The sequence below is a fragment of the Oculina patagonica genome, chromosome 8, assembly GCF_052425735.1.
Source record: "Oculina patagonica isolate OP01 chromosome 8, crgOcupat, whole genome shotgun sequence".
NCBI lineage: Eukaryota > Metazoa > Cnidaria > Anthozoa > Scleractinia > Oculinidae > Oculina > Oculina patagonica.
The window spans coordinates 30,371,147-30,397,879 of NC_135765.1; the positions used below are offsets into that span (position 1 = coordinate 30,371,147).

General features: G+C 38.8%; 2 protein-coding genes and 1 long non-coding RNA gene across 4 annotated transcripts; 1 reads left to right on the top strand and 2 right to left on the bottom strand.

The window, feature by feature from the left end:
- Window positions 1-1,744: 1,744 nt before the first annotated feature.
- Window positions 1,745-5,037, bottom strand: LOC144663910 (uncharacterized). Its single transcript, XR_013572698.1, has 3 exons — window positions 4,970-5,037; window positions 4,518-4,586; window positions 1,745-2,262 (listed from the first exon to the last, which is right to left on the bottom strand). It is a non-coding gene; the product is annotated as an uncharacterized LOC144663910 (long non-coding RNA).
- A 1,896-nt stretch (window positions 5,038-6,933) lies between these two features.
- Window positions 6,934-17,698, bottom strand: LOC144662498 (BAG family molecular chaperone regulator 1-like). Of its 2 annotated transcripts, XR_013572461.1 has the most exons (8): window positions 17,643-17,698; window positions 17,423-17,548; window positions 16,248-16,330; window positions 15,472-15,585; window positions 14,495-14,602; window positions 10,373-10,435; window positions 8,113-8,828; window positions 6,934-8,043 (listed from the first exon to the last, which is right to left on the bottom strand). XR_013572461.1 is itself a non-coding variant. In XM_078523311.1 (7 exons), exons 1-7 carry the CDS (start codon window positions 17,689-17,691, stop codon window positions 8,766-8,768), a joined length of 606 nt encoding a protein of 201 aa, XP_078379437.1. In that variant the 5' UTR covers window positions 17,692-17,698; the 3' UTR covers window positions 8,111-8,765. The 2 variants fall into 2 exon arrangements, 1 of the variants encoding a protein (XP_078379437.1); XM_078523311.1 differs by lacking the exon at window positions 6,934-8,043 and having other exon boundaries at window positions 8,111-8,828.
- Window positions 17,699-17,783: 85 nt separating this feature from the next.
- On the top strand, window positions 17,784-26,203 carry LOC144662691 (endonuclease G, mitochondrial-like). Its single transcript, XM_078523550.1, has 9 exons — window positions 17,784-17,941; window positions 18,932-19,041; window positions 19,230-19,309; window positions 20,796-20,905; window positions 22,142-22,248; window positions 23,574-23,682; window positions 24,533-24,569; window positions 25,081-25,167; window positions 25,304-26,203. Exons 1-9 carry the CDS (start codon window positions 17,865-17,867, stop codon window positions 25,463-25,465), a joined length of 879 nt encoding a protein of 292 aa, XP_078379676.1. The 5' UTR covers window positions 17,784-17,864; the 3' UTR covers window positions 25,466-26,203.
- Window positions 26,204-26,733: the final 530 nt, after the last annotated feature.

Here is a 26,733-nt window from a genome sequence, read left to right on the forward strand (position 1 = left end):
AAGACAACGAATTATTGTTAAATAGACCACAGTAGTGACCTTCCAAGTGAGTAACAAAGATATTAAATAAGATTTAAATAGATAGCATCGAAGTCGTAAAAAAACCCGTTCAAAACTTAAGTGGAACCACGAGCCGTTAGGGGAATGGTTTCCAATTCAGTGCAAAGTTTTAAACATTTTTTTAAACTCATTCTTGTACCCAGAACCCGCGCGCGCTTTACCCCCATATATCCAGCGGTGGTGCTGTTCAAGGGGAACGAGGGCCCTGGGAACGAGATTGATCTTAACTTAAAGAAGTTGGGCAGACTTTTTTTTTCAAGTTCTGCCCTTGTTGAAATATTTCTACAACTAATTACATATTGTTCGCCATTCATCTATTCATTTGTTATAATTAACCCTCTCTTGGTGCTTTTCAAAACGCTTTTCGTGTACGTGCAACCCGGACGTGCAAAAAGAAATTAGTATATCTGTTATATTTTTGGCACGGATGAAACCAATACCACAGGAAACCCCTGTGTGATTGGGTTGTAGCATAAATGACACGATTTCCTCTGTATTAATTATGTCAGGAAAATGGACTACCCGGCCTGAGTTTCTGACCTCCTGCACGACTAACTAAACAATAGTGTTTCTGTCGAGGAACTATCGGCTGATAGTTGCCCGCGCGCCGGGGGAAATTTGATGTTCTTAAAACACATAATAGATTAGCTTCGCTTATGCTAGTTTAAGGAACATCAAATTTCCAAGGGGCAACTATCTGACCGATAGTTCCGTAAACAGAAACACTCTCGTTTGTTATTGTTCATTACTAAATTACTTTCGCACGCCCGCATTCAAAAACGAGCACCTTCAATTATTTTCTACCTTTTGGATGAAAGATTTAAGCCGAAATTTAACGAACGAGAAAAAGAAACAAACAAGAAACCCACGTGATCAATTTAAAGCATCAGAATCTATCTTTAGGGCGATCTTTGCTGACGTCATTGTTTACATTTGCCTCATCAGCATACGACTTTGCGTGGAGAAGGCATCCTGCTATCTTCAAAAAAACTCTAGAAGTTTAAAGAGCTTGTGAAACTTAATAATCGGCGAAATTTTCAGCTCTTTACGTATAATATTGAAGGAAATATTAGCTTTTAAAAACTGCAAAATTTCTGGATGCAAAAGCGCTAATGAGCGGTGAGCCCATATATTCTTTGTGAAATTTTGAGTTTTCAAACCCGCTTCAAAGAGAAAGTATTTAAAACATTAGGCTCAAATTTACAGCAATGATGACTACACGCGGTAAAGTCGCTAGCCTCCGAATACAGCCGCCCCGCATCGCAAACCAACCAGGAGCAATGAGAGCAAGGCGGCTTTATTCGCCGCAGGCTACGAGCGATAAAAGTCTACATCATGTTAGCCTGCGCTATTTTTCGGCAAAGAGAAACGACAACCGGAAATACGTCTGTGTTCGCAGGCTAACATCGTGTAAAGGTAAAGTAAAAGTGAAACTATTGTTTTCGCCGTTTTCTTTGCCTTTTATATTAATGATTGCTAATACATTGGGGCTGCATCAAAAATATTTTATACGGAGAGGCTCCGCCCCCACAGGTCAAAACCCTTACCCGTTAACGTTATAAACCATTTCTGACAGAAAGGGTAACCGGTTCATATACATACATTAGGGATGCTGTCGGAGGTCAGTTTTCCCTCCCTCTTGATACTTCAACTCAGTCGTAAATTCCTATACTGTCCGTCTTGAAAGAAGCACCCCTTTCGGGCGGAGCCACTATAGAGAGTTACCCTTTCCCCAGGAAAATGGATTCTAACTGGGCACTTTGAAAGAGTCTGAGGTATTTTGGATAAACCACCCTTATTTATAATCTAGATTGTAACGACTTCAGTGATTGAAAGGCGGCGTTTATTTCTGCTACACGGAACATTCAATTACAATGAAACTAAATCATATCTAGAGGATCCTACAGTCTCTTAAAACGTTTCAGTCGCCTATTGTGTAGATTCTCGTCCAGCTTTATATCATATGGCCACTTGATGGCTGGTATCTGTATCCGAATAGCTTCGTTGGTAACAGTTATCCAGACATTTCTCATACGCTCCTTCGCAGTAATTATAGCAAGTTGCTGAATAGCATTCGTGAAAACAATTCGGATAGATATAATTGTGATAGCACGAATTCTTGCAGTCGAATAAGGAAAAGGGGGCGGTCGACACGGGCACTAAGCACAGGGCCACTGCAAATAGAATGAAGCCAGCCTTCATCTGAAATGAAATAAATACTGACGTTAATAGGGTGTAGTCTGTGTTCGAGCCTAGTGGCTCGTCATTATCTCGGTTTTACGAAGCGACTAGGTGTATTTCTACTCCCCCTGAATGAAATGCTAGTCCATCGCAGAGTCCCCCTTCAGCATTAAATTCGCTGGTACCTATTTATACACTGGGTAGAGAGAGGCACGGTGAGAGTAAAGTGTCTTGCCCAAGAACGCGACACAGTGACCCTGGCCAGGACTCGAACGGACCGCTCGATCTGGAGTTCAGCTCACTAACCATTGGGCCACCGCGTCTTCCATGTTATTCCCATACGTTGATAGGGTGCGTCAATATTCACCATTACGGCTGCTTTCCTACTTCCGCTTTTGATCAATTTTGGCAAGGGAAGTTTGAGAGAAGTTGTATCGACATGGTTTAGCGCAAGCCCCAGCCCCAGGGGGGGTACTTGCAGTATTCATGATGGGGGGGGGGGGGGGTACAACGGAGCTTCATATTGCGAACCCAAAAAAATACATGAGCCTGAAATTTTACACCCAAAAAAATACCTGGCAACTGATACTGATTTATTCAATCAAACAGACTTTAATACCTAAAAAAAAAACATGACAGATCTCTTGACCCAAAATTATATCGAGGGTGTAATTTTTCAACCCAAAAAAATACGTCGGACCTCCCCGTCATGTATACTGCAAGTACACCCCCTGGGGCCCCAGCTAATTGATGAGACATTTTCATTGAACGTCGTGTTTGTCACATATAAAAAAAACTGTTCATCGACTAAACAGGAATACAATTTAACAAATTTGCTGCTCTTTCTCACTCGCGCAAGCTCGTTGGCAGATTTTGCTCAAAAATCCGCAGACGTTTAACCCTTTCACTCCTAAACGCGCATTCAGGCGCTATTTGGAGGTGCAGTCATTGACTCACTTGTGACGTCATCAATAAGCACGTCAGTGGAATTTCGTGATAAGAATCTGACTGAGCTTGGATCGACCTTTCTACAGGACTGTTTCTTTTGAATATCGGTTGCATTCTGACAGAGCTAATCAAAGAAAAGTACAATCCATTTTTGGTGCAAAATCGTTGCTTAAACAGGCCAGTACACCTGTAATTGGTCAAGGTCCCCTTTTCAGTGTTTTCCAATGACAACGTCAAAACTTTTTTGGCCAAAAGAAAGGACATGAAGAGTAGAAAGTAAGGAAAATATGAAGGCAGAAAAAAAGGAAGCAAAAGGGGCAAAAAAAAAATTTGGAACGGTTCAGCATGCGCATGCACCAAAGTAAAATATTGTACGTTTTTACACAGAATCTTTATCAAAATGTTGCTGTAGTGTAAAAAAGTGCTTCTTTAGCAAAGTTGAGGTAAATTCAAGACCATAGTACCAAAATTTCAGTTTAGCGGCTAAAAAAGCTTTTTTTTTTTTTTTTTTGGGGGGGGGGGGGGAAATTTGGGTTTCAAAGGGTTAATTCGCCCATAACGTTAATGTTACATGAAAATTTGTTTCGACAAACATGAGAAGCCAACTATAGGTCGGCACAAACGAGGGGAAAAATAAATAAGTATGTATGAGTTAGTCCTAGATTGTCCACAGCCTCTCTATTTTTCAACGTTCTTTCCCCCGCGTTCATCGATCGAAAAAATACGAAAAAATAGAGGGTTGTGAACAGTCTAAGAAAGTCCCTGCGACTAATTTATGTAACAAGTTCCAGGGACAAGCCCGACGTTTTCTTTTGAATTGAAGGGAGAAATCTCTGGGATATTCTCAAATAAATTAAGGTCGACATGCACAAAGGGAAAATTTGTCCCATCGTGTTTCGCAAAGTGAAAGTCGAGAGACTGGCGGCTAAATGCTCAAACGTGTGCTTTTAATATGATGTTGTATAATCTTTATGAAAAAAATTTGATCGCACAAAGGCTGCTTCATGTAGAGCGGTTTTCACTTGAGCCGTCGAAAGTAAATTGCGTTGCTTTGGTTTTGCATTACTACGCTTAGTTATTGGCTTAAAAATCTCGCGCCACTTTCTCAGCCAATCAGGAGTAAAACCAAAACCAATCGTGTCTCGCTCGCGCAGGTTTTCCCGCGCTTCGTGCCAGCTACATGTATGTGCTTCGAGTTTTGATTGGTTCACTGGATTGTCTGTGTCTTTTGTGATTGGCCGAAGTAATTACATTGGTTTTGGTTTTACGACACTCAATTGAAAACTGCTCTAGAAATGACCACGAGGCAGGAAATTACTTATTCTCACCGTTTTGGTGTTAGGAGAGGTAACTGTAATGCTGAAAAGTAGATAGGCGCTTGAGATTGTCACTGACAACTGAAAAAAAGAAGCCGCATTATTTAATTGCACTTCAAAAACATTATATGCAGGCTAAAGCAAGGAACAAACCCAAGCTTAGCTCACGTTATTGAATAGTGATGTAAATTGATCGTAAAGTTCCGATCGTAAACAGACCCTCGTTGCTTGAGATTCACTACAGTTTAGCAACTACTTTCGCTGCTTTCGGACCTGTAGGGGGAATTCCGAACCCAATAATTTTTAAACGGAAACCCTCTACTGACCAATAGTTCAGTTTTTTTACTTTCCTTTTTTAGAGGAAGTGTCCTCCATTTAGTTTCTTTAAAGCTAAAGCCACTGATACCCAAACATTGACGAATAACGGTTTTCACTTAGTTATTAACGAAATAAATTCTACTTACATTGGCTTTGTGCTTTAACAAGAACTGAGATACCAACACGGCAAATAGCGTCCACACTGAACAACAGACTGTCTGAATTGTTTAGGAGGAGCGTTCGCTTTTAAAGCCAAAACAAGTACCTTAGGGGGGTAAAATTGACTATCTGTCACGTATTGGTTTACTTCCCTTATACCTACATAGTGCTTGGTTACGTTCCGGGCGATAATTCCGTGGTTTCTCATAATACAGCCGCATTAAAAATAATCACTTAATTTCCTCGGCTGAAGCGGGAAATGTTTATGTATTAATTGCAAGTATTATACCCCAAGCAGAAGTAAGTCTTGCAAGTGACTTCCCCTGATTTTCCCGACCCTCCGCATGCTCAGAAATATAGGTTAAATATACTTCCTGAACTAAACGGCCACTGTCACGCGAGCATCATTTCGAAAGGTCAAAATACGTTTTTACAATAAAGGAGACCCAAAAATAATTGTCTAGTTTCAAGGCGTGTTACCATGCGTTACGCACGTACATGTACTTAACAAATCGACCACTTTTCCATGGTCTACACTCTTCTAGCCATGGTATATTGCAATTCCTGAGTTATGATTGGTTTACAGGCCACGGTATATGAGCTGATATACCATGGACCACCAGTATGGTAGGTGTAATGTGCTAGTGCCCTAAAATGTAAATTAATGAGGGCAAAAAATTATCTTAAAACGAATATTTTGCGCTCATCCCAGAAAAAAATCCTCTAAAAAGTGTAGGTCTAATAAAATTAAAAACTTACTTTTGTCCTTACGTTTCTATTTAAGGGGAATGACAGCTAATTATAATCCAAGCTCACTTCTTTTTTGATCAACCGGAAAGTTTTTTTCAAAAGTTTATCAGGGGTGATCAGAAACCGACCTAAAGTGATGGCGGTTACCATTGATAATCAAGTTTCCGGTATTTGTTCTTTCCTTGATGGGAGATGGATTAAAAATGAGATTATGAACAAAGTGCAGAAGCTCTCGACGGCTTGTACCAACGAAAACTTCCGGGATTTTTGTTGAACGGTAAAGGCTGGTTCTCATATAATCGGCCCGATCGTTTCTATCGCCTCTTCACTCATGTCACTTCAAAAAGTTTTTCGTTGCCATCGGGCGATTTTTTGAGAACATTACACAGACGATCTCTAACTACAATAACTGAGAAGATGGGAGGCCATGGGTTTTGCTCTTTCATTGAAGGCTGTCATTGTGTTGGATCTAGGGCTAAAATAATTATTCGTAGGTCTTCGCTCATACCAGGCAATCGGGACGATCATATGAGAATTCACTGATCGCTTCCATTCGATTCGATCGCCTGCGTTTGACTCAAAATTTGCAAACGATTGATGCGATAGAAACGATCGGGGCGATCATATGATAACCAGGCTTAAACATTCAGGTGGTAGATATGAGGCTGAGGGATGCATTAGTTTTTCAATGAGCAGACTTTTCTGAATCCAATGCACACAAATTAGTTGTTTGAATTTTATTCGTTATCGATAATCATGATAAATGTACTTCTAATAAGCTTTAGTTAGGTAATAAAGTCCTGTAAAAGCTTCAAATTAAATAAATTATACAAACATCGAAACCCTAATTATCTAAAGACATTAATACAACTAGGTACAGAGGGTCTCAATGGGGTTAACCGTTAGCCGTTAGGCGTAAAAAATGGAAAAATTTAACTGTTAGCCGTAAAATATGTTAACCGTAAAAAATCGGTCAGTAATTATTAATAAGCCAAACTAGTTCACTTCATCGTCCCAGAATGGCCCTGAGACCTAAAATATGTTTTTCATTAATGGAAATTAATTTTTAACTTGTTAAAACAATGAAAATTAACTTTTAACTTCTGTTAACCGTTATGGAAATAAATTAACCGTTAGCCGTAAAAAAGCCAAAATTTTAACCGTTAACCGTAAAAGCCACCACCCCATTGAGACCCTCGGTACAAGTCTTTATTCAGTAAACTGATGTGAATAATTTCTCTCAAACCATATTTACTTTCCGACCGGCGGGGACATTCAGAACTTTTGAAGAAAGGAAACGATCTGTACCACAAAAGATCTGAAGCCACTTTTGGAACTAGCCCCCCCCCCCCCCCCGGGGGTACTCCTTGGAATTTTTGGTGGGGGTGTGCCGCCCGCATCTCCAAATCCAGACCCAATTTCAGACCAAAAAATGTCATTTTCCACACCCGTTTCAGACCTGGACTCAAAAATCTATACCCGTTTTCAGACCTGACCTTGAAATGAACGCTGAACGGAAGTCAACGTAACAAGGATGAATAGGTAAAATTTAGCTGAAATGATATATTTTATCTATTTCTCTTTGTCTCTCACCAGTTACTCGCTCCGGTTGCTGGGAAGAAAAATACGTTTATAAGCTTTCATGAACGTTCCCCAGATAACCATACCCTTTTTCAGACCAAAACGGCTCAAAAACCATACCCTTTGGGGCGGCACATACCTATATACCTTATATAGGGGAGTACCCCCCCCGGGAACTAGCCATCTTGAATGTACCCGCTGAAAGCTACGCCAGCGTCTTCCGTAATCTGTCTGAAATTTTCTCAAATCTTCACCATCTTGGTTCATTTATAACTTCTGAGGTGTTTTCCTATCTGAGTTAATCAAAGCTATAACAAAATTCTTGAATCCGATTGGTCACAAGCAGCCTGATTTTAGCTTTAATAGTCAGTTTACGCGTCATGCTTGTATCAAATTAGACAGTGCCAAAAAAAGATGGCGACTGCAGGGGCGGATCCAGGATTTCAAAATGGGGGGTGGATGGCAGACCATTAGGGCCTAACCCTAACCCTAAGTGGCGGCAGACGGCGAAACGTGGCGTAACAACAACCAGACACGAGCGAGAGCTCCTTTTTCTTTCTTTATTTATTTTCTATTTCAAATAAAGTGACATTTCGAATTTTTTTACTGAAAAATGGGGGGTGGATATCCACCCTATCCACTCCCCCTGTATCCGCCCCTGGACTGGTACATTTATCTTTAAATCCTAGCGCGCGAAAACGCTAAACGTTCATAAAAACGCACAGAAAAGCTCTAAAAGCTTCAAACCCAGCATTAACAACGTTATTAGTATTTTGCAGAAACGTGTCTGTCTCTGAACAGCCGTTTTTTTCCTCCATGCCGCGGATTGGAAAATGTACGCCTCATGCCCGAGTAATTGGACAGTACGCGTCATTTCCACGCGCTGTTTTTTGGTTCTCGTTCATCTCGCTCAACAACAAACTCGACTGTTATATGTTTGTATTTGGTTTTGGTTTGACTTTCAACTGCTATTGTCAATTTTCACTCGTGATTTTGTGCGGTCGGGAATTTGAGCGCGATGCTCAACGAGTTTGCCGAAAAGCAGGCAGGTCTCTGAAGAGTCCCTTTGCAGGGACAAAACGCTGCGTCATTAGACTAGCCGCGAACATTTGTAATTCACTGAAACTGTCAACTTCTATTTTGGTCAAGAAACTTTGTTATAGTTTTGGGTAAAATTTGGTAACAGGACTTAATGCCGTTCAATTCCGTCTGCTATCATACAAGTGATTAATAAACTAATCGGACTCCCGCTCCGCGGAAATCCGATTGTGTGGTTACAGACCAAATTGAACTCCAGTCAGTCCCATAACCACGATTATAAATGATTATTCTAGCCTCCCTTCGACATGCAGGGATTTTTCTAGAAAAAAATCTTAAATATCAAGAGTCCGACATAGCTTCTTTAAATAAAAGGTCTTTTTCTCGTCTTTTCAATAATTGTTTCGGCATTGTCTAAGAATTCTTCTTGAGTGATTCTATTCTACTTGATGTTGTATCAACTTTGTCCAGTAAAAGCTGAAAGAGAATAAAAGTGAGAAAACTGTTACATAGATAGATACTTTATTAAAACTAAATTGCAACCCAAGGGTTGAATAATATAGTTTTTACAAAAAAAATTACAATGGTTAAAAAGGTTAAAATTACTTATATATACAAAATGAAATATACAGCTATAAAAAGTCAAATATTTAAAATTTGAGCGCATTGCTAAGAATGAATGAGTTCTTCAATCTATTTGTCTTAAAATTAGCATTGAATTTTCGTTTCTTCCTCAAATTGTAATGACAGGTGTTCCTCTCTGGGAGTAAATTATGGAGTTTGTTATTCCTGTCTTCTGCAATCTTTGAAAAAAGCTTGTTCGTTAGGGACTGTCTTCTTGCTGAAAGAGTTTCAAGACCAGCCTGAGCCAAGGCTTCTAGGTAGGGCTTAAAAGGAAAGATGATGCGCATTGCCCTCTTTTGGATCCTCTCTATCTCTTCTGAAAGATACTTTGGAAGACTATCATGGAATACTGGGCAAGCGTATTCAGTAAGAGGACGAATACAAGTTCGATAAAATTGAATTAGCTCCCGTGTGCCGAGACCAGAGCGTTTGAGCTGCGACAGACAAATTCCAGTCCAGGATGTGAATAAGTTATGCTGTGTGACTTCCTTTCGTTTAGACCTCTTTAAATTGTAACTAACAGCAGAGCAAACGACTAGCTTGCAGGCAGTTTGTGGCACGGATAAAAAGAAAAATTACCAAAGATTGGATACTGCACTGATGTCTCTAACGTGAACCAGCTTTAGTCAAATTAAAACAGATCTGCTCTCTATAATGCAATAGACCATTATACAGTTGTCTGCTTAGTGACCTGGCCTTTGAATGGAAGTGAGGCTGGAGGTGACCTTGTTTTAATACAGACCTCACTGCTTTTGTTTTGTAAATCATGTTGTTTTGATGCTAACTAAATTGCATTTACATGATAAAGCAGGGAGGTTTGTATCAATGCAAGCTAAGGTCACCTCCAGCCTCACTACCATTCAAAGGCCAGGTCACTTGGCAGGCAACTGTAAAATGGACTATTAACCGGTACAGTAAACACCCGCATGTTAGAACCTAGTGGTTTAAGAACCTGCTGGCAGAAATTTGCCATTTTAATACCCCAAAATATAAGAACCTGTTTAGCCAAGCAAATTTCAGCAGGTTCTTATATGTGGGTTATAGAAAATTTTTATGAACATCTTTAACAGAACATCCCGGCAAACTGTATTTACAAATAAAGAAAAGACAGATTCACATAGACTGTAATTGTCTTCTTTGGACCTTGCATGAGGCTTGAAGCAATACAGTTATGAATAAATGCTGTATAATGAAGGACCAAACCCATTTTTTTTCTTCTCGTACAATCAAAAACTATGGCTCCTCCTTAGAAATTAAGAACCTTATTAAGAACCTACTTAGCCTAAATTACCAATAACTACCCCCAAATACAAGAACCTATTTTGCCAAACTTAGAAAATTGTAGGTTCTTACACGCGGGTGTTTACTGTATTTATCGGTATTATTAAAGCACTAACCTGAATCCTCTGAACTAAAGACTTCTTTTTGCCTCTGGCTTGCTGTAGACTGGGGTCTATGAGCTGATTTTAACAGCAAGCAAAAAATATATTTTTTAATCACATTCTGGGAAACAAGTTACAAGAGAGTGCTGTTTTTTGAACGCTTTCCATTGACAGGGACAGAAAGAAGTATCTGGAATATCCTTCTTGCCATCCTCGGAGACCCAGGGGCAGTTAGTGGGGGCGGGGAAAAGTCTATACGGGCAAAAAAAAAAAAATCGGCGAAGAAAAGTCAAGAACGAAAATAATAGCCCCTGGGGACATACTCTTACCGGACCAGTTCCAAAAGGACGCCGTCGTTCTGGCTTCTGATTGGTGCCACAAAACTTTTGTTTTTTTGTGCCCAATCAGAGAGCAGCAAGACCAGGAGTCGTTTCGTGTGTTCTTACACGGATAGATACACGAAGCCCAGTTGGTCGCCATGTTTTCTGTTCGTCGAAGCTACAGTTGAAAGAGAAACGCTGCAGTCACAGATGTAGAGGAAATCGTTCGGCATATCTGCAAGAAACTTACGCGAAATACGCTGGATCTTCGTAGGTGTCGTACACACACCGATTACGTAACTGATGTCGATATAACTTGGACGTGTTTCGAAATTCGCTTTCTTTGGCTGGACGAACAGTTTCTTTCTCCTGCTTTCTCGCATCACTTGCTGTTACTGAAACTGTGCCAATGCTGAGTAATTTTCTTTATCGCACGGGCCAGGCAGGTATGTCGAGCAACGGACGGCTTCGTGTACAAGTGCAGCAATGCTATCGAGCGCCATGTGAGTACTTGTTTCGGCGATGAGTAATATTAATTTGGAAGAAAATTGCCATGACGGTCGAGTCTATTCTTTTGTTTTTGTTAATAAAAAGAGAAAAAGAAACCTTGTGGTTAAGTTTCTGAAATTATTTAAATTTGCCCAAATCTTATTTCACCCCTTTAGGTTCCTCGGTATGTATATAGAGGTACATACATGTACTATCTTAGAGCGTATGGTGCATATTTACATATTGGAGTTTTGCCTGTAAGAGCCTAGAAGATTGACAACCCACAGCCTGAAATTACCCATTTAGACACTCATTTTTACAAGAACCAATTCCATCTAAAATTTGGAAAATATTTACCACTAGTCACCTAAACTTTGGGAATACCTCCTATTACTTATATTTGGCTACTAACCTGTGTTCTCATGTAGAAAAAGTGAAATTGTACAAATAACTACTTTACTTCCTTACCTCAAATGCTGCATTCAAAGTGTAAATATGACAGCCCTGTTTTATACTTTACAAAAATGCTTTGTTGCATGCCCCTGTAACTTGTATACCTTATCTTTCAAATATGAATATTGTCAATTAAATTCAATTATGAATATTGAATGAATTACCAGTAAATTTGTATGGCCTCATAGACAAGGATTTGAATCCAAAGGACTGTGTCAAGCACAGATCAGTCACTCTTGCTTAAAATTGGACAAGGAATGTAGGAAAATTGTAAGGAAAAAGTCTTTATTAAAATGCATTTCCCTGTAAGATCTCAAAAAAATTAAATTGTCTAAGCTGATGAAAGAATGGGAATGCAATGCCATCACATTGCATTCTAAGAGGTAAATGTAGGCTCTAGTACTGTTACTTGTTCCACCTAGTACTATGTTCATCTGTTTGGCTTTGAGGTTGTGTGTTATTGTTTTGAAGTGACAATACTGTTTCAAAACAAAAAATGGCTGCAAAGCCAAATGGGTAGCCTTTTAAGGCAAGAAATTACACAAATGCCTGCTGTTCTTTCTCCTTTTCTTGTTTGAACAAAAAAAGGTTTGTTTTAAGATCTTTATGTTTTTAGTTTACATATTTTATGATTGCAGTTGCTAAAAACATCACATCAATCCTGGCAGTAAACAGGATATTTGTCATAGGGAACTACAGTGTGGGGTTAACTTCCACAAGCCTTGTAGGTCAAAAGCAAAGCATCTGGAATTTACTTACTGGAATGTCATAGGTTCATTGCATGTTGAGAGATTTGAAATTATAAGTTTCCCTGTGTCACTGACTGAAAAATCATCATGATCATTGAACTGCCAGGCATGTTTCTATCACTGTGCAGCACAGCATGAGTTAAAAATACAACAGTGACAACTAATCCTAGTATGAACAACATACGTAAACACATCAGTGATCATTTTCAGTAACACCTGAACTCTGAAGTTCAAAACCCAAAGATTGCTTTTTTGCTGCCGTCAATCATAATAATGGCAATAACCCACAAACCTTAAAAAACAAAAACAAGCCAACAGATTTGACCTGGTTTAAATGTCTCCCGCGAGGTCCACTTATGATTGACAGTGGCAAAAACTGTAAACCTGTTTAGAGGTTGATTGAGCTGAGTTCATGTTACTGAAAAGCACAATAGATATACAGATCTCAATCTGTATTATCAAAATGAAGACGTCATTGTTTTTCAAAGGCATTTTTGAAAACCACTTGTCAATCAATCAATTTACTTCATCCCATTTATCATCACACATAGACTGAGCTAGCCTGGGCAGAGGCACACAGGCTATAAATTGTTTTTAGTTATACAGTTAAAAAAAACTACATCTCAAAAAACAGTCAGGTCCATTGATGAGGAGTCTATTAAAACGGCAGACATTGGCATATACAGTGGTTTGAAAGAATTCTGTGACTCAACATAATTAACTATAATAATATTATTGATTTTTATTGTGCAATTTTCATATATGATAATCATTTGCACTGTACAAAATTAAAATGTCATTTCATGAATAAAAATCAGTGAAAACATCAGACTAGAATTAAAAACTTACATTTAATAAAAAAAAGTTAAGCTAATAAATAAGTGCATTTACATTTGCACGTTTATGTCAGGGAAAGAAAAACGATTTTAATACATCAATAAATTCACTGTTCTCAAAGAAAGCTGAAGAAAGTTGTGTTCCTCTCGTACACGAAGCCGTCCGTTGCTCGACATACCTGCCTGGCCCGTGCGATAAAGAAAATTACTCAGCATTGGCACAGTTTCAGTAACAGCAAGTGATGCGAGAAAGCAGGAGAAAGAAACTGTTCGTCCAGCCAAAGAAAGCGAATTTCGAAACACGTCCAAGTTATATCGACATCAGTTACGTAATCGGTGTGTGTACGACACCTACAAAGATCCAGCGTATTTCGCGTAAGTTTCTTGCAGATATGCCGAACGATTTCCTCTACATCTGTGACTGCAGCGTTTCTCTTTCAACTGTAGCTTCGACGAACAGAAAACATGGCGACCAACTGGGCTTCGTGTATCTATCCGTGTAAGAACACACGAAACGACTCCTGGTCTTGCTGCTCTCTGATTGGGCACAAAAAAACAAAAGTTTTGTGGCACCAATCAGAAGCCAGAACGACGGCGTCCTTTTGGAACTGGTCCGGTAAGAGTATGTCCCCAGGGGCTATTATTTTCGTTCTTGACTTTTCTTCGCCGATTTTTTTTTTTCGCCCGTATAGACTTTTCCCCGCCCCCACTAACTGCCCCTGGGTCTCCGAGGATGCCTTCTTGCACATTATTGTAATTTAATGGCTTGCAAAAAAGGCTAATCTGGTAGTCCAAGAAAATTAAATTTTCCTTTCAGGCAATTAACGTTTCATTCTCACTTGTCCAAAAGGCTAGGGCACAGGCAAGCCATTTGCTGACTGATTTTCATACAAAGAAGTAAACTCAGACAAGCTTGCATGCAACTGTCCTGGGCATGTTTGAAGGGCCGTCTGTAACTTAGTTCTTTTTTCCTGAGTCCGGCAGCAGTAGCGACCTGCTAACTAGACACCTGATTAACCCGTTAAGCCCAATATCCACACACAAATTCTCCTGACTGATCTCCATACATTTTCTTATAGCATTGTTGGGAGAATTTGTGAATTAAGTTCAAAGTAATTTTCCTTTGGTGAAAAATTTAATCAATTCATATTATCTCTTCTCTTGATTTAGTATGGAGATTATGAGGAGAAATTTGATCACTCTTGGGTCTTAATTAAGTAAAATATTTAAGTACACTTAGTTAAGTGATTATTTTTTTAAACATTTTTCCTCTTATTATTGCCAACTAACCAAGGCATCCAAGCTCTCAAGAGTTTTCATGAACTCTTCATTAACTGCCTTTATTTTTCTTGTTAGCTTCTCCAGTGCATCGGCTACCAGTTCTGGTTGAAGAAACCCCTGTTTAATATGAAGAACAATTAAATTAAAACTAAACAATAATGATGACCCATGTGCATACATTAATTATTACATACATTAATTATTGCATACATTAATTATTATTATTATTATTTTTATTAATATTACTAATTATTCTTATTACATTAATTGGACACAAAGAATGTCAAGCCATGCAGCACTATCAGCATTTATTAAGTGATTTTAAGTCCTAATATAAATATGGAGGGGGACAGGGGGGTGGGAACCCGGAAGAAAAGGGGCGGGAAGCGGGAGAAAGGGAGGGCAGGAAGCGGGATTCATAAGGTGATGGAACTGGGAGAAAAGGAGTAAAACTTCGCAACATTTTTTTTTATAATTATTTAACAATGGATATGGGACAAAGAGGAGAGAACAGGTACTGAAAAGGATGGAAGGCAGGAGTAAAATATATAGAAAGCGGGAGTAAAGGGCACAAGAGGCCGAAGAATCAGACCCTCCTGTCCACCTCCACATAAATCCATAAATTTGCTTGTGGACATCAGCCCTCAAAAGGAAACAGGGAGCCAAACAAGGCAAAGAAAAATTTATTGACCCTCATGGTACAACTGACCAAGTCCATACAAAGTCAGGGGAGATTTGGATAATTTGTTACTTATTTTTGATGGAACTTAATGTTGCAAAAATGGAATGGGCATATTTTGTGGGACTTAATTTTCAAGATTTAACCCAAAAATATGTTAATATACTTTTGCAGGTCTTTAATCTCGCAATTTTTTTAAATCACGAAAAAACATGAAAATTAAGTCCCACAAAAATGAGTATTAATATTAGGTAATTAATCAACTCTTTTGGTACCAAATCTTTCTTCACAATTACACTATTTTCACCTTTTCTATTCCTTGGAGTTCTTCTAGATTTTCAGTGAGTCTTTTTTCAATATCATCAGCCTTCTTTTCAGCAGCTAGTATTGCCTTCATGTTTTCTTCATGTAATGGGTCAAACTACAGAAGGTGAACAATGACAAGAAAAATATATATTGAGTTTTTCAATCAAAATATACTTGGGAACAACGTTTCTAAGTTCTCCCAATAGGAGTCAAACCAAATTTGGATTGAGTTACTTTGATTAAAAATTAAAATCCTTGGCAATATTCACTGACAAGTGGGTCACAAAGAAATGACTTTCTATTATAAATTCTTCAAGAGGTTTTACAGTCAACTCTCTGTAAAACAGACACCTTCGGGACCGGTTCCAACTGTGCGTCTTAGAGAGGTGTCCGTCTTATAGGGAGTTTAGTTACAGTAAAATGACTGAAAAATGGCAGAGACGGACCAACACCAGGCGTCAGTCTTATGGAGGTGTCCGTTAAGAGAGAGTTGACTGTATTTTACAGTAGATGCAGAGATAAATTCTGCAACGCTTGCCAATTTTGCATCAAGAATGCCTCTTCTCAACCCCCAAAACTAGGAAAAGAAAAGAGCTCCACTAATTCATCCACGAAAATGCATCAAATATTTCACAAATTCTGCCCCAAAACTGTCCGAAATGTGTGTGATTTACTAATGGTGACTCCTAAGGGAGATCAGGAGATTCAATAGATATAATGTGCTTCCTCAGCACCAGGACACTTTAAATACTTAACTGAAAGTCAAAGCAGTCTAACCTTTTTGCCAATCAACATTACTCTACTTCCCTTCTTCAATCCAAGCGATGATAGTGGCAGCGAAAATTGTGTCAAAGACTGCCCTGAAACAAAGAAAACTTTCCTTAAATTAATACTAAACAGTGATAACATTTTCAGAGATTCCAACCCTTAATATTGAAGGAAAAAAGGGAATATTTTGAAGGTGTAAGCTTCTATAGGGGGGGGGGGGGGGTCTGAGGGCATGTCCCCTCAGGGAATTTGCAAAGTAAGGTTAGCCTGGGAACGGCTCCCGAGTGGGGTTACGCGAGCTAAGTGAGAGGGGTTACGTTATGCGAGCGAAGCAGGCGGGTCAGAAGCCTGTTTGCTGGCTAAGTTAGGTTCTTACAAGTGTTACTTCCGGCATTTTGACATCATTTCTGTATCGGATGCAAGTTGGACTTCTTTCTACTGGGTTTTAAATTAGTTAAAGTATTTCTATTTCAAACTAAGCACTAATCAGCGTATTAACCAAATGTCTAACAGGAATTGACGGAACTTCTCAAACTCATTAATAATTCATCAAGTTAAAACAAAGAAAATTATAACCGTGACGGTGGTTTGGAAACCCGATCTTAATTAGCATATATTTTTACGATTTTATTTCTCCGTTTACTCCGTAGTTTTTGTTTCGATTGAGAAGATATATATTAAACACTCGAGACAGTGTTTCATCGGCTATCCAAACACCTTGAATTTCGTCAAAAATACTCCGCTGCGCGTTGTATTTTCAACTCTCTTCTCGGTGTTTGGATATCCTGATGAAACACTGCCTCTCGTGTTTGATATATTACTTCAACTTCAACTTTATTACTGTATTTCCATCACTTACATAGATAATTTATAAATAATTTTTTAACAAATCAAAAGTGTTTCTGATAAGAAGTCTACAGAAAGCAGAAATGCTTGAAATAGCAGACCCCCTTAAGCGGTCATTACATTACTTAAACTGATTTACAATTCAATTAAAAGATAACAATCTTATGAAAGATACTTTGAAGAAGCAATAAAGACTATTTTTTGTTTGTGTGGCAAAATAAATAAATAAATAAATAAATAAATAAATAAATAAACTATATATTACGTTGGGTTCCAGTGAAATAAATAAATGTTTGATTAAATGATCGATGGAGGCATAGGCAAGTGTATTAAATTACCTTTAAAAATTAACCTCTGTGATCCTCGCGGGACCTCGGTGAGCTGCGCTGCAAGATCTGCTAAATCATCCACTGTAGGTTCCTCGCCACCGTCTATCGGCAGCTCAATAGGGTACTTCTTTGAACCTGAAAGCAACGTGATACGATCGACGTAAGACCCAGCTTTGATCAGAAATTACCCGCTGGTGAAATAAACCTATCAGTAATAAGGATTTCGTACCATGAACTAGCGTAAACTTTAGCATTTCTTCATCAACTTCGTCCGCCATTTTGATATTTATTACATAATGCGCATACTCAAGTTTTACCGCTGAACTGTAGATCGCGGGTCTTCTTCTTCATTTCTTCCGCTCTTCCGCCATCTCCGCCATTAATTCCAAGAATTAAGCTTATATTTCTCCAGCAATCTGACATTTGGTGTAATTAGATCGATAACATATCGATGCGTCGTTTAGTTGTTCCCGTGGTTTCAGTTGTAGCTGCCGGAATTGGAGGGACCCTTGGAATTCTTTTTGAAAGGTATATTTAAAATGGTCCTTGATATGAAAGAATTTTTTGCTTGGAGGAAATCTAACTTCAAACAACTTTGAAAGCAAGTATTTTGTGATTCATGTCTAATTCAATAAGATAAAATCATAAGCAGTTAGTGCTCACAAGTAAATATCCTATGGGTTAGACAATTTCATTTATTTATTTTATTATTATTATATATTTTTTTTGGGGGGGTGGGGGTGGGGGGGAGGGTTTGGCTTTAGCTTCTGCTGCAGGCTTAATCAAGTCATAAACATATACCTCATGACTTAAGTGATGTATGATTTAATTTTTGTGAGAATGTTGGGTAATTTCTTCTGAGTACAACCCTCCAAGTTAAGACCATTTTGGAGCTTTTTGGAGCTGGCCACTAAATTGGAACCGAAGTTGCCAGTCTGGCGACTAAAATTGAGAAGAAAGATTGAAAGCATGAGCTTAATTTAGCAACTAAAATTTTTCACTGGTGACCAAACTTGAGCAGTCAGTGACCAAATGGCCACTAAGGAAAAATAGACTTGGAGGGTTGTGAGTAAGAATTTTTTCAGCATTAGTATTTGAAAGATTTTTTTTTGGAATTTCCCACCCCCCTCAAAAATTAAATGGTCCGCCCCTTAGTGCCTGTCTCCTGAAGTAGTGCTTTCCCTGATAAATGGCTTCATTTCCATATACAACTAACGATTGCGTTTTTCGCTGCCATAACTATTATGGTGACAGCCAACGAACCATGAAAAACAGAAACAAATGAAATGGATCAAAATCTATCAATCACAACTGACAGACGTGACCTTTTGATTCAGTTAAAGTGAACTTCTGTTTCCCGAGAGGTCTGCTAAGATGATTGGCGGCAGCAATCAGCCTTGACCGTTGGTTGAGGATTGAATTTCAGAGTTCGCATATCACTGAAACCTGCAATTACTTGCGATTTAGAGTATGGGATCACTGGGCTAAAACTTTGGATCATTGTATTTTGTTTTTCAGAAAGAGGCTTCAACATGGTGTTCTTTCTGTAGTACATGCAAAACAAAAACAGGACGTGGTGGACGGTCCAGGCTCTAGATTGTCAGAAATAATGAGATTTGGATTTCCTGGTAACTAAATATTATTTATTGTCATTAAAAGTTTTGAAAGTTTATTTAATCTTGAAAGTTTTTAATTGATTTGCAATCCCCAATCTAGTTTAAAGTGTGACCCAACCTTGGGAGAATGGCTCAGATGCTTTAGTCTATCTCCAATCCACTGATTGTTCTTATTTTGTTCAAATATTAACCATCAACAGGTTTCGAAAACATCAAGGCCAAGGATGATTATGTTCTTTCATACAACCGTCGCCTGAGACTTGCCAACTGGGTTTCAGAGGTAATGTTCCAAGGAGCAAATTAGACGCTGGTGCAATTTTGCCTACTATTATCGCATGTGACAACCATATGCCACTTATAAAAAAAACTTGGCAGTTGCACGGTCGCCAGTGGCAAGTGTCCAGGGCCACCTTAAGTTGAAGTTTGGTCGCCCGAAGGGTGACTACGATTTGAGAAGTACGAAAAGGATAACAATACCAAAAAGAAAAATTATGTTCTTTTTTTGAAATTCTTTTCTTTCCTCAACTCTAAGTTCATCAATAAAATATTGTCAGTAGTAAAGTTCAGTTCTTAAGTGCAAAATTCAAATCCGTTTCAGGGCGTCAAATTGTGCCTGATACAGGCGCCAATGCGACTAAATTTTTCACTTTGGTGACCAAATCCTGAAAGTAGGTCACCAAATTGGCGACCAAAATTCGCATAATCAACCTCAAATGGGATTGGATCATTAAATTCATCAAAAACTGCATAACTCGTAAAACAATCGCACAGGGTGTGAAAAGTACACATTAACTTCTTGCTTTATCTAAAGATCTTACATTTCAGCTAAATATATTAGTTTTGAAGGTTATTTACCTGTCCAAAACTGTAAGAAAACCTCAGATATGGATTGTAATCGAGCATTGTTATTTTGGGCGGGCAACTTCCTTTTTCAGTTTCAACTTAGCCACACAAAACAGCCACACAATAAATTTGCTTTCTATCTTTGCTCTTAGTATTGTATTGAAGTTTACAAGGCAAAATGGCTCAACTCAAAATGTTTAAATCCATAATTGAAGTCAAAAACATTGCCAAACGACTGTCAAACATCGTGTAGTGTTCGATGCGTACGTAGCACATGTGCCTCTTTTAATACGGTCAGCGGTTTCCCCTGGTACCTCATGTAATTTTACCAAACGTCTTCCAAGTTCTTGTGCACAAAAAGCCATTCGAGATTGAAATAAATGCAAATGTGGTGAAAATAATCTATTTTAAATGGTCTACAAATGTATCTAGTAATAACAGAATGAGAAGTGTTTTATTTAAATGGCAACCAAACTTTTGGAATTGGCTACCATTTTGTTATATTTTGTAGCCAAGTGGGGAAAAAAGTTATTAATTTTACGCCCTGCATTTGGTTCATGATCTAGTTTTTAGATCGCTCTGATAGAATGTACATGCATGTAGATGCCATTTTGATTTTATAGACACGTACAGTACTCCAGACTTACCCAGAGTTTTATGCAGTATGTTTTCAAACATGCCTATCAGCAAAAGCACTTGGCACTGCTCAATACATTAGAATCACTTTAAAATGAAAATGGTTTAAAAATGTTTTTGTGTTAGTAGAGGAAATTTGAGGGCCACTTTATATTGGCCTGGGTCTCTAAGAATTCAGGGATACTGGCCCGAGTGGTGACCAAGCACTGAAGTTGATTTTCAGCCCTGGTTGTAAACAGTTATTCTTTGGATAATAACTATTCTTTTTTCTATAATCTTTCCTGTAGCATCTGACAGCAAGGAATGTATACAATAAAGATCTTGACAGAAGCAAATGTGATTTTGCAAGTGATCCATCAGTCCATCCTCTGTTTGGGACAACAAATGACGACTACAGGTTTGTGTTATGGATAATCTTTGATTATTCAGACTTGTAAATAAAAGTAAAAAAATGTAAAATGTTGTTTTTATAGTGGTCTTGCACTTAGCTTCATATCTCTTCGAGATAGCTAGTTTACAGGCATGCCACTGAAACAGAGGAAACAAATATTTTAAATGAACATTATAACAAAATAAAAAATCTTAACTGGCAGGAGGCAGACCAGTTGGCTATGTACAAAACGTGATCGAGGATTTGAACTCGAGACAGCCGAGAAACAAATTCAGATAGTGGCAGGGGCAGGTCTTGAACCGGGGACCTCCAGATTACAATACATGCACCCTAAACCACTCAGCCACGCTTGCCTCCACGCTTGCTTTACGGTCACTTGTAAGTGATGGAAAAGCCTGCTGTCAAGCCAAGTGGCCCATCAGGACAGAGCTTGTTCCAGTTTCTGTAGCATTAAGCTGCTAATAGTATTTCTATTCCCCCTGAATCGGACGTCCATTACAGGGTAACCCCAGCAATAAATTTGTTGGTACCCATTTATACACATGGCCCCAGTTGTTCCACGGGTGGATAGCGCTATCCACCAGATAAATCACTATCCAGTAGATAGCGAAGTAGGTTACGTGTATGACAGTTATCCACTGGATAGCGAATCATTTATCCAGTGAATAGCGTTATCCAGCGGGGCCTGGATGGAGAGACACACTATGAGATTAAAGTGTCTTGCCCAAGAACACAGCACAGTGACCCCGGCCAGGGTTCAAACCCAGAACTCTCGATCTTGAGTCTAATGTAGTAACTATTAGGCCACTGTGCCTCTCACTGTAAGTATTGGGACCTGCAAAAAATAATACACATAGTCTGGATAATTGAAAAGATGAAGGAACCACTATTAGAAACCACAGAGAAAACAAGACAATCAACAAATCTGTAAAATCAAGGATTGGAATCAGATATACAGGGTTTTCAAACCAAGCCGGTGACAGCCAGAGTTCTGCCGACTACTTGATTATATGTCGCTGGTTACTCTGGTCATAGCAATTGGCTTACGACAAACAAGCCTGCCATCACAGCAGCCTACTCTTCCAGTTGCTGATGCCTACCTTAAAACATTTTGAAACCCCTACATACATGTATACATTAATTTTGTACATCAACTGACACAGCTTTTTGATCCTCTTTCATGAATGACTCTACATTACATATAATATGAATCAGGTTTATTTTGTTTGTGGGTGTTTCTAGGAAGAGTGGATATGACAGGGGACATCTTGCTGCCGCAGCCAATCACAGGTCTTCTCAGAACTCAATGTGTGCTACATTCTTCCTCAGCAACATGAGTCCACAAGTTGGTGAGCTAACAGAAATCACTTTTGAAATCATTTTTTATTTTAATATTAATGTGTTGTCCCAGAAAATATCCATACTCTAGCTCCCACAGAAGACTTTTTGGTTTGAATCCCCCCACCCCCTGGAAGGAGGGTGAGGGGATAAAGCCCCATACTTTCCTTTCCCAACCCCCCTCAGAATTTCAATTTACCTTCCATGGGGTGGGTATGGATATTTTCTGAAACTGCACAATTCATCAAGTTAAAACAAAGGAAATCAGAAACATGAAGTTGATTTGGATATGAGAAGTTGTGAATGGTCCCTCAAAATATCGAAGTGCTTGCAAAATTAGGCTTCTGCCTGAAATGGCTGCAAAATTATAGTGGGTGCTCATTTGCTTGTCCTTGCATATTTTTTTTAACAAGTGGCCACTGGCTCAGTTTTTAGTGGCCCGGGTAGCTTTTTGAAAAGTGCTCAGTACTTGCAAGGCTAACTTCTGTCAATGCTCGTGCTTGCAAAGACTATTTAATACCCCTGATATGTAATCATTACAAAAATATACGTATAAAATTCTCACTTAATGAGTTTTAAGTGCCTAAAAAATTTAAAGTTCCAGACGTTTCGGGCTTAGCCCTTCATCAGTGGAAAGTCAGGATTCATGTAATCATTAATCTGAGCATAGATTTTTATGATTTTATATATCCATTTTTTCAGTAGTTTTAGTTTCGATTGAGATGTTCAAAGTTCATCAGAAATACTCCACTGCCATTGTATCTTCGACCCTTTTCTGAGTTTTTCGAAAATGTTAATGCATTGAAACCAGGGGCGGGGCAGAACATGATGTTACGTCATATTTTTTTTGGATGATTCAGATATGAAAATTTGACAAGTTTTCTGCCCTGCCCTTGGTTGAAACACACTCTCTCTCGTGTTTTATATATTACATAGCTGAAGGATTACATTGGTAAAGAGCTGGGGGTTCTCTACTACTGATAAATGCTTAAATGTTTGAACTCTCAAAGTACCGTATTTTCTCGATTAAACGCCGGGCCCCGAAAAAACGCCGGGTCTCCAAGTTGTATTTGAAAATCAACCCCTTAGACAATTATTAAAGGTTGAATATGCGTTAAAAATAATGTCTTATTATATAGCTGTCAAACATTATGAATAGAAATCATTTCGTAGAAACATAGGCCTTGAAAAAACTCCTGAATTCAAATAAACGCCGGCCCTATAGGGCCAAGTTTGAAATAAACGCCGGGGGCGTTTAATCGAGAAAATATGGTACTTTATATTAATACTATTAATCTTAGTCTTTTATTCAAATTTCTGTTCTTAATTAAGGCAGGCTCAGGATTTAACCGTGATGCCTGGGAACACCTTGAAAAATATTCTCGCCATCTGACAAAATCCTACAAAAATGTCTATGTTATCACTGGCCCTCTTTTCCTACCAAAGTAAGTTATAATCTATCAAATATTTTTGTTTGTGTGCGAATGTCAAAACGTTACATAAGGCAGCCAAACTGGGGAATGTTCGATGTTACCATCAATTTTTTTCTCTTTGTCTAAATGACTCACATGATGCAGCCAGGGAATATCAGATGTCACCATATCCCAGTGCCTGACTATTATGCAAGCATGCAATCTGATTGGCTACACAAGTGCGGTCTACTTAGCAATAAGACAGCAAGCTCGATGTTTCTATCAGCCAACTCTCTTAGTCAATAGAAACCGAAAGCATGCTGTCTTAGCATAACCCACAGATCGATCTATTAAACAAAGAATATCATTAGAATTGATTTATTGAAGGTTTTTGATTGATAAAATTCAGCAACAAACTGAGCCTGCGCTCTGAGAGATGTCTATCGATCAATAGACTGCACCTGTGTAGCCAATCAGATTGTGCTATTACCTTTTAAATGATCAGTCAGTGGGTTATGCTAATTTTCGATAGACTGCCCTGAGTGCGTTCTCAAGTAAAACTGCCGAAATCACAAACCAAAGCTCACAACTATAAACCACTTTCTCTGTTTTTGTTGTTTAACAGATCCATCGCTGCGTTATGCTAAAACAATTAGACGGCTCTCTCTCTCGGTTTTTATTGGCTCTTGATAACTAGTCTCACAGCTTCACCCCTAACCAACTAGCAGCCGATAGAAACCACAAACTTGCTGTCTAATTGTTAATTACCTAGCATTCCGTCACTGTTATTACAGGTTCGATTGCCTCACTATTCTTGAAATGTTGGTAAGTCAACCCAAAACAAAAAAAAATAAAATTTGTCCCCTCTGGTTTTCTTTCATAGACAAGAAGCTGACAATCAACTCTATGTGAAATACAAGGTTAGTAGGAGCCACGTTATCTCTGTAGAACGGCCACGACTTTTTGTCCCCAACGTGGCGAATATCTAGACTTTAATTTACTGTTATTAAAACCTCCCTATGCACCAAGGCCAACTCTGTAACTGTAACTGAAAGAATTCTCGCGCACTAATTGGTCAAAAGTTATGGTCGATGAGAGTATAGGCTGTGACAATGAGGTAACTTGTCACGCAACAGAAGACAAATTTCGGAAATCTTGGGAAATTATTGCAACTTTACCGCAAAACTCTCTGTCGGCAAGTTGTGAAAAGTCAGCTGGAACATAAAGAACAAATCTCCCGAACATTTGTCATCTTTAAAAAGAAAATGCGATCTCATAAGCTGTCACCTGCGCGCAAGCGTGATTTTGCACCAATTTTCAATCTAATTACCCAGTCAATTTTTCGTGTTTAACTGTTAAAACAATTCGACTACATTTTTCCACGAAGTGCTGTTGTCGACTAATAAAATTTCTTTGCTTCCAACACATTAGCTAATTGGGAAAAATCGCATAGCTGTTCCTACACATTACTTCAAAGTAATCCTGGGAGAGACAAGGAATAACCAGTTAGAAATGCAGGTAGGTTGCCAATAAGTCTTTTGAAATGCCCAAGTTTGTTGTACGATCGGGAGTGAAAGCTATCATCTCTTGAACTTTGGGCTGCCTGTGGTATAGCACATGCTGATCACATGTTTAACTTATCTTCTCGTTCCAGTCCTTCATCCTGCCTAATCAACCAATCAATGAGAAGACGCCGCTTCATATGTTTCATGTCCCGGTGGAAACGATCGAGAGGGCCTCGGGGCTGATATTTTTCGACAAGGTCCCACGCCACGCAATTCTACAGATTCAGCCGATGATTGCTTCAGGTAGCTGACAAAAAAGTTATCCAAGTGACAACTTTGTAAACGAAGTTTAAGCCAACGCGGGGCTGTGTTATGGAATAGCTTACTAAATGAAATAAAAATATCAAACTCGCCAAACGAGTTTAAAGGGACTATGTCACGGGGATTTCGCAGATTTTTGGTCTAAACTGTTATGAAATAAGTGGTAGGCAACTTTACCCATGAAAAACATTAACTAAAGATATAACCTTTATTTGGGGATAGAAATCAAGCTTCGTCTATAAATATCGATTTTTTGAAGGCGCGCGGAAACAACTTGAAAACGTTGCCAACGTTTTTAAATTGCGATCCATTTCCATCCGAGCCATCCGCAGCCAAACGCGCTTTTAAACAGTTTGAGTGCTCTAAAATAGCAATTGTTAATAAAAATGGACCATTATTTTTAAGTTTCCAACGACACAAATATAAATTTTGGCTGTTCAAAAATCTTTTAAAATCCGTGACATAGTCCCTCTAAAAAGAAATTGAAAAACCACACTTTCGGATCATCTTGCATTTAAATTTTTAATCGTATTTATTCAAGATGACTCTGTTGTTGTTTTGGGCGCACTTTTTTTATGACAAACCTTTGCGTCATAACTTTTTTTGAACGTCTTAACGCGATAACCATAAAGCTTTAAAAAAACGTCAAGTTATCATTCAGTAATAATCTAGAGACGCGGTAGCCTAATGGTTAGTGCGCCAGGCTCTGGATCGAGCACCTCGTCCCCAGGGCCTTTCCAAACGAGCCCCTTTTTGTCGCGGGGGGGGGTGGATCCGGGCTCGAGCACTGCATTGCGTTCTTGGGCAAGACAATTTACTCTCATAGTGCCACTCTTCACCCAGGTGTATAAATGGGTACTGGCAAATTTACTGCTGGGGGGTAACCCTGCGGTGAACTTGCATCCCATCCAGGGGGGAGTAGCAATACCCCTAGCCGCTTAATGCTTTAAATACCGGGATAAGCTCCGGCCTGATAAGCCACTTGACTCAAGAACAGGCTTAACTTTTTTTAATAATCTAATATAATTAGATATCTCTGGGAAAAATCTTTAGGTTTTTTTGAAGCTTAGAGCCCGCCGTATTTGTCGCGACTGACTGCGCCGATGCTTGATCGCTGCCATGTTTAAAATAATGCTTGCTTGCAACAACGCTTTCTAATTGGTTACGACGCAAAGGAGACCCACAAATTGTCTTGGCCCACCGCACACAATTCTCAGTCTAGATAAGAAACAAAATGTAAGAGAGTGAAAATTATTAT